Genomic DNA, 8,391 nt, shown 5'->3' on the forward strand with positions numbered 1-8,391 from the left:
AACATGGCTACTGCTCGGACCCGGTAGGCTGCGACACCATAGCAACTCCCTTTGACCCCTCCCTCCCTCAGCATTCGCAGCATCACCCCTTTTTACACTGCACAGTCATATTTGGTCCTCCGGAAATATCCACAGCTCGGGTAAGCCAGTCCCAATGCAGCGAGAGTATGGGTGGAGAATATTTTTTTTTTTTTTTTTTTTTTTTTTTTAATGCAGTGTTTTTAAATGTATGTAAAGCGTGTCCGATCCATCCAGGCGCCGGCGGCTGCTGGACAAGCAGAGACAGGAATTAGGCGGACAGCGCGTCGGGAAAGTTTGCCCCCGAAAGCTGCGCTCTCGGCGGCTCGGACCTTCGGCTCCATAAAATGGCTGGCTGTAGGTCCGAGGAAGCTGCGGTACCGAGGAGGACGGGATCCGCTCCGGCTGCGAACTGACACGTTTTCCCCCCAGTTCCGACTGACGCGATTGTGATGCTGCTGTCCCAGGTCCGACAGCTGTCACAGCGCACACGCTCCCTTAGGATGAAATAAATGGTCATTTCGGACCTAGGGCTGTGCGTAATGGCGTCCTACACGGACGGCTCTCCTCGGTTTTATCCCCAGTGATAATTTAGAACAGCCACATACTGGCCATCCGAGAATAATCCGAGCAATATTCTGACGCGAAATCAACCTTAAGCGTTTTTATTCGTGCTGCATTCAGGTGATAGAATGGTGCTGGAAAATGCAGATTCTCTCGATTCTTTGCTCCGTCGCGTTTCGAGTTCAGTCTCTGTTGGTCATATGCTGAAGTTTAATTAGAAATAGAGCAAAAATAAACAGAAGGAGCAGCAGAAGGTTGTAATGTTGGGTCATACGCGGCGATTCTTATTATTGAGGAAGAATCCTGCACGATCTAAATATCATAAAATGCCAAAACTCTGGATGAATATTGACTTGACCCTTATAATAATAATAATAATAATAATAATAATAATAATAATAATAATAATAATGAGTTTTTGACTCGGTAATTTACGACATTTGTTTTATTTTGATTTAATGTTGTTAACTGAACTTTCTATTTTTTTTTATTTTATAGAAATAGGAATAGTTATGCCCCAAAATGGATTCTCAGTTGGCCTCAGTCCTGACAAGTGGCAGCCTGGAAGTCCAAAATGGCAGCCAGTGTGCAGAGGCACCGGGGCCCGTGACAGAGGTCGCTTTGGACCCAAAGGATAAAAAAATCCCACCCAGCACCAAACCGGGTAACCTCAAGACCTGCTCCGTCAGAGCTGCGGTGACCATCATCAGCAGAGATGCTCAATCAGTCAACGGGGAACAGGCAGAAGTGGGCGGGACATCGGAGCCGGTCTCTCAGGAAACCAGTAAGATTGCTGGGATCAGGCAGCCAATTAGAGTGAAGTCTGGGGTGCCTGTCCTGGGGAAGCAACCAATAAGGATCAGAATTGTTGTCCCGCCGCAGTGCAAGAGGCCAATCACGAAATGTGCCATCAGCCAGACCAAAGACTGTGCTGGGTCGCATTTGAGGGGAGCTGCTTTGGTTTCTGCTGGAGGACTAATCACAGAGAACAGCAGCGGTCAAATCCACATATCAGCTGTTGGGAATAAAGAAGAGTTCACTGAAGATGCCCCAGAGACAGAGGGAAAAGTTAAAATCACACACATGAAAGGGTCAGAGACTGACCTCGTCTCAAACACTGTTAGATTTAAACTATTGAGCCATCACTGGATTAAACAGGAACCTACAGAGACAGAAACGGAGCAAAATATTCCTCCAACTGTGCAAGAAGTGGACTGCAGGTCTTTGAGGATGTTCAGGGAGGTGGAGGAGCAGACGGAGCCGCTGGACCTCAGTCTGCCCAAGAAAAGAGAGAGGACCTGCGGGCGCTTCTTGGAGGACCTGAGCTGCGAGGGGCCCCTGATCATGGAGGTGGATGAGTTCGAGGGAGACGGAGACAGAGACATGGTGGAGGAAGACAGCGATGAAGGCTCTGAGGACTTTTCTACTTCTGTCCCCACGTCTCTGTCTTCAGAGGACTGTGACAATGAAAACCTCCTCCTCATCGACGACCAGGGAATCCCATATACGCTCAGTCCGGAGGGACTCAAAGTGCCGCAAATCGACGCTTCCGTGTTGGGGAAGCGTCAGTCGGATCAGGTTCAGGTGGATGAAGAAGAAGAAGACGGGTCATCAGATTTGGCAGGTTCAAGCTTTAGCCAAACTTTAGAGACTGCACTAAATGCACCTTCTGCCAGTGATCAGCCACCACAAGGCAGTGATCAGACACAACTGATGACAAACTCTGACGCTCCAGCTGCTGCAGAGTTGAATGTTAAAGCTGCTCAGGAGGCTAATCTAGCCGTGCTCCCCTCACTGTCCAGCCAAACCATCCAGATCCTGACCAGCCCTTCAGCCAGCACCCCTCTCCTGCTGCTGTCTTCCTCCCCGTCGCCTCAGCTCTCTTCGCTTCCCCTCTCAGTGACCTCACCAGGTGTTTCCACGCCCATTTTGCTCCTCCTCTCCTCTGTCCCTGCCACATCTACTGATTCCACCTCTACCTCCACCCCCATCGCTGTCCTCGACCCCTCCACCGGTCAGCTGTCCCAGGTTACCACAGCCTCGGCTCAAGTGTCCCTTCCTTTGCCTTCAGGTCAGGTCAGCGCGCTCGGATCGGCTCTTCCCACCTTTCCTAACCCCATAATCAGACTGGACGCCGGCAGCTCCCCCCTCATCCTGTCAGGTGTTAACAGCGTGACCTCTGGCCCCGTCCTCGCCTCCTTCGCTGTCCCCACGCCCGCCGTGGGTCTGCAGGACGACCATCTTATCCAAACTCAGATCTGCTACTCTCAATCAAACCCAGGAACTGAAGCCATATCTGCTGAAGAAGTCACCAGTGAAAACAAGCCATCGACTTTTGGAGCCCCCCCTGCACAGTCGGAGTCCCCGACACGCGACCCCTCCGCTTCGGAGACGGAGGCCCGGTCTCCGGCCTCTGAATCCAAGTTTGACTCTTCAGATCTCCACTCAGAGCATCTTCCTCTGGACGACCACCTCTACTTCTCCAGCAGCACGGCTCCTCCCCCTCAATCTCCTTCCCCTCCCATCGGACCCCTCCTCCCGTCGGGCAAACTCGACTCCCTCGACGCCCTCGACGCCCTCGAGCCCCTCTCTCCGGCAGAGTCTCCCACCAACCTGGGCTCTCGCAGGGTGCTGTGCTGCCAACTCTGCCCACGGATCTTCTTCTACCTCTCCGACCTGGAGCGGCACGCCATCACACACTCTCAGAAGAAGCCTCATGTCTGCCAACAGTGCGGCAAAGCCTTCAAGCGCTCCAGCCATCTGCAGGTAACTATAGTTTCATTAGACGCGCAGCAGGAGGCTCATCAGGCGTCATTTTTAAGGGATGGCACAACTTATTACAGTGATTGTTTTTCTCTGTAGGGAACCGCAGAAACAATCTTGAGCAGACTGACGCAGCAAAGATTTATTACTGCTGATTAATTATTTAATAATCGCTTACTTAAACTGCTCACAAATGGAGGACAAAATCTACACCTTTCAATTTATAAAAGTAGCTGAAATTATTAAATGGTTTTACAAAGGGTTGCAACAACACAAAATGTTACTTTATATATATATTTTTGTCTACTCCAGGGGTTTCCAAACTTTTTATCACATGGGCCAGTATTGTTGAATCAGAAGTTCTAGCATGTTAAGAAAATAAACTAAACAAAAACAAAAATCAAGCAGTTTTGTAGTTTTTGTTGGAAAGGGATCTTAGTCATTGTAGATCCAGAACTTACAAAGGATCTTGCACATTTTCTGAAGGGCGTCTAGTTTTCGTATCCTTAAAAACTGTCTTCATTGAACAAATTCATTCTCGGTTATAAGAAGAGGATTTGGGTCACCTTCTTTCAAAAAGCTTGCTATATTCAGCAAAATTCTATAAACTAAGTAAAAGTTGATTTGGTGCAGCAAAGTCGGCTTTCCAATAAAAAATCCCTGGATCTGATAACTCGGTGATAAAAAGACAAATACTTTGTGTTGTACTGAACACTAAGTCAGTAATACCTTCACTCTGATTACAAGTGTTTCCATCTGTATCAACCACCTGCTGTATCGATTTGTATCTTTCAGACCGGAGAATCTCACAAAATTAGTCCAAGAGTCACAAATGCCCTCTGGGCTGCACTTTGGACACTCCTGTCCAAAGTCTCTAGTTCAAATATCAACATATATTTGAAACGAGACAAAACTGACTTACAACTACATTTTCTACAAGATATAGGAACTTGTTTTAATTTAACTCTGGAATTACATCTAAAGAAGAAGACATCACATATGAAAATATAAATGTGTAGCACATATGTTCTGCTCTTTAGAAAAAGCTAGAAAACCGTAGATTTTCAGGCCTGATGCACACACAGGATGTCCCCTGCATGTTACATTAGGATCCATCTCTGAGTCACACTACTTTTCCACAAATCCCATTTAAGCTCCCAGTGGATGTTGCTATGGAACATTGCAACTCTTTACCTCGTCCAGATCACATTATTTCCCTCTTAATTTGCAACAGAGACGTTTCAGAGCCCGGATGCTCGTGAAAGAAACGACGGCTCAAATCAAAGTCGCTTCCTCATTAGCAAATGTGATTGCAGACTATTATTTAGCTGTTATTTGTTTCCATCTACTGGAGGCACGGAAACAGCTAGAGGTGGTGTGTAATTCTCCAAAATAAAGTGTTATTTGTTTTCCAGCTTAATGGAAAAAAATGGGATTTTATCCTTTGTTTTCCAGGATATTCTTTCTCTGCTTCTCCAGGCTCTACGGTTTTTATCTTTGTCTCCAACTTGCAGTATTAGGTTTAGCCTGGATCCTTAGGTTTATAGTGGTTAAACAGCTGCAGCTTATTAAAATGTCAAACCAGTTTAAAGTCAACATATTCATATAGAGTTACGTTTTTCTGCTTCTGCTGGAATAATTTAGTGCAACTTCATGTTGGAGTTGACCAGGTGGACGTATAAGTCTAGTTATTTTCAGACACATTATATGAAGGAAACAAGGTTTTGAGTTCACAATTATTATTATTATTATTATTATCTTTATCAACTCGTTTAAAAAAATACCATTTATTCAACCTTGTAATGGCTCAATAGTGAACAATATTTAAATTTCTTGACACCAGTTTCAAAATGTAAACCCGAGTGTTGGCTCACATACAGTCGTTTCTTTTAACCAGTTAGCTCAAATAAGTGATTAATTGCTTTCAAACTCATAAACAAATGAAAAAACTGCAATGTAGCACAGCACATTACAGAAATCTAGTTGAGTAAAAAGTATAGATACTTCATTTAAAATGTAGTAGAGCAAAATTTGAAAGTACACACAATTAAATCTACTGAAAAAAGTAACAAAAAATACTTATACTTCACTACATGCAGCCACTGTGATGTGACAAAACGTAAAGGAAAATCCACGAATGCCTCTGTATCGCATCAGAAACACACGGCGCCTGTTATGAAAGTTCACAATTTCTCTCAACAGAGACACAAGCACATCCACACGGGCCAGAGGAACTTCGTGTGCCCCATCTGCTCCAAGCGTTTCAGGGAGGCCGGTGAGCTGCAGCGCCACCAGCGGGTGCACACCGGAGAGAAGCCCTACCAGTGCCAGCTTTGCCACACTCGCTTCGCGGAGCGCAACACCCTGCGGCGGCACACCAAACGCAAGCACCCTTACCACCAGGTGGCGGTGGAAATGCTGAACGAGAGAAAAGACAGAGGAGACGGAGCGGGAGGCGCTGGCGGAGGAGGGAGGCAGGAGGAGGAGGAGAGTGCGGAGTGGTACAGCTCCGCCGTGTCCACCCTGGATAACTCTGAGTCCGAGGAGGACGCTGCAAACTGAAGGGAGAGGCACTCGTCACCACTTTGGGTCTGAACCTCGATTTTTAAAGAAGAGAGCACTTTCGATATGTATTCCAGTTTTAGATGTAAAAGGCATTAATGTGCATTAATCCCATTCCAATTGATGGGCCAAAATCAAACACAGGAAGAATTTATTGCTTTGCAGATAAAGGGAATACTCATATGAGTCTAAATGTTATTTAAAATATCAAAATGTAATGATGCGTTTTCATGCAATCTGATAAATCCCTAAAGTGCTCAGAAAAAAAAGATTATTTAGTCTAATCAGCTCCCTAGGGGACATGGGGAAAAAAAATTTCTTTAGCGTTCTCTCTCAATAATGTACTGATCAGTTCATGCAGGATAACCGAATACTAAGTCTTTCTTACGGTGGCCACCATACTTCCTGCTATAATATAAGGTTTTCATAAAGTTTTTTCTTGCGTCTTAGTATCTCGTTTGTGAGATATCTGAAGTTTTATATCTTTTTCTTTAGGATAGAAATGCACCACAAGCACATGTGGAAAAGCAAAACGGGCCACACGTGAGCTTTTCATCTCCCTTCTAAGATGTAAACAAATGTTTCCGTAAGAAGGAGAGAAAGAAAGAAAAACTGCATCCAAACTATTTGAACTATTTCTGAGTTATTTTCACTGGGTACTGAAATCATATCTGACCATTTCGATTGTCTTTTTGTGTCACACAGACATAAACATTCGACTTTCAATCTGTTTTTGCGCCAAAGAGTTAAGAATATATGAACACGTTTTCACCGAGTCTCTTTAAATGTATTTGAAATTTTAAATTGACATCCGTGACTGTATACAAAATATGCCAGCAAGCGCAAAACTCCACTGCGATGCAACGCAAAAGAAAAAAACGTTCTCCGTGTCCCCTAGAGGGCTCCGTAGATCATGCTTTAGCTGTACATAGAAAGAGAAGTATTTGTGAAAGCTGCACTCCTGCACTATCTCGTCTGAAAGATGTAATCTTTCCTACCGTCTGAGACACTGTGAGTTGTTTGCACTTGTTTGATTTAAATTCAGAAATCTGTTTTGTTTTTCTTCTCTTATTTAGGTGACTGTCCTGATTTCATCCATATCCAGTAAGAGTTTAACCAAATGTTTTTTTTTGGGGGGGATATTCTAACACTACATTCAGATTTCTTTTCCACAAGTGATTTATGCTAATTTATTGGAATAAAATATTTGCAACCGTTTTTGTTGTTTGTCAACATCTTTGTATCGGTTTTCATCTCTCTCTCTCTTTTCCCCCCCAGTTTTTGTCATGCAGCTGCTGAGCAGAATCAAGTGTTTGATTAACCTTGATTTTTTTTCCTCAAATTCTCCTCCAAATGATGAGAAACTCGTTTAGATAACGAGCACCAGAGCAAGGGTCTATATCGCTCTTCTAATTTAGGCTAATCCCTGGCCTTGATTTTCTTCACTACATTAATCACCGAAGAGGAGGCTTTGCATGGATCTTTGTGATAAAAAAAAAGATTAAAGATTGTGGATGGCTGAGTGTGCAAGCTGGCCACTTGGACTGCCTTCAGGGAGTAATTGAGTTAGGACGGCAGCCCTCTGTTTTTGGTGCTCTTTGAATTTTCTGCTCGATTTAAGCCATGAAGCCTACCGGAGCTGAGCTCAAGATAAGCCTTTAAATACAGAATGGCAGAAATGACCCGACTGGGTTGTCATGGTCGTCCCTTTTCTCGCTCCTCAGCTGGTCTTTGCACGGATAAAACGAGCTCCTGGCCACTGGGAGCGGCTTTGTTTGAGTTTGGTAAAATAATATCTGCAGGGGATCAGCGGAAGAGGCGGCAGATGTTCAAAGGTTAACTAACCAGTTTCTGCCATAATGGAGAATAAATTTTAGGAGAGAAGTGAGGATTTGCTCCAGTAAAACTGCAAAAGCAGATGCTATGTGTTTGATGTCAAAGCAGTCTAAAATTAAAGTGTTAAATAAGCAAAGAAGCAATTAATTTTAGAAAAATCTAAAAATAATCCACCAATAAGCATTTCAGTCACAAACACATAGCTGTCCAGGGGTACAGGGTAACGTCAGTAGTTTAAGATCAGAAAGTTAATTTTATTTAACACGTATATTCATATACACACTATGCACTTATTACATAAATTTATCAATAGTATTTCCATTTTTGCTAATGGTTGTTATACATAATTCTACTTCCTGATGCCTCTGAAGATCAATAGACTGATATTTTTTTAATTTTAAGTACACCGAGTATAAAAATTTATTTGCCAGAAAAGAGGCATTATTCCCCTACTATCATAAACCTAACCATGTTGAGTTAGATTTATGATAGTAACTCAACTATCATAAAGTTGAGTTATGACTTCAGGACTTCTTCTGAAGCAGAAGAAGTCCTGAAACGTCTTCTGAAGCAGCTTCCTTTGGTCAGATTAGACTAAGATTGAACTTTTCAAAAGTGAACACCTTGGGTGATCTGTGCATGAAACAA

General features: G+C 43.8%; 1 protein-coding gene across 2 annotated transcripts; it reads left to right on the forward strand.

Moving 5' to 3' along the window:
- Positions 1-23: 23 nt before the first annotated feature.
- LOC103478065 (zinc finger and BTB domain-containing protein 38) lies at positions 24-7,125 on the forward strand. 2 transcript variants are annotated; one of them, XM_008431548.2, is made up of 3 exons: positions 24-485; positions 1,081-3,348; positions 5,548-7,125. In XM_008431548.2, exons 2-3 carry the CDS (start codon positions 1,105-1,107, stop codon positions 5,905-5,907), a joined length of 2,604 nt encoding a protein of 867 aa, XP_008429770.1. In that variant the 5' UTR covers positions 24-485; positions 1,081-1,104; the 3' UTR covers positions 5,908-7,125. The 2 variants fall into 2 exon arrangements, with proteins under 2 accessions (XP_008429770.1, XP_008429769.1); XM_008431547.2 differs by having other exon boundaries at positions 24-140.
- The last annotated feature ends 1,266 nt before the right edge of the window (positions 7,126-8,391 follow it).

This window comes from Poecilia reticulata, linkage group LG16 (genome assembly GCF_000633615.1).
Source record: "Poecilia reticulata strain Guanapo linkage group LG16, Guppy_female_1.0+MT, whole genome shotgun sequence".
In the NCBI taxonomy this organism is placed as follows: Eukaryota; Metazoa; Chordata; class Actinopteri; order Cyprinodontiformes; family Poeciliidae; genus Poecilia; species Poecilia reticulata.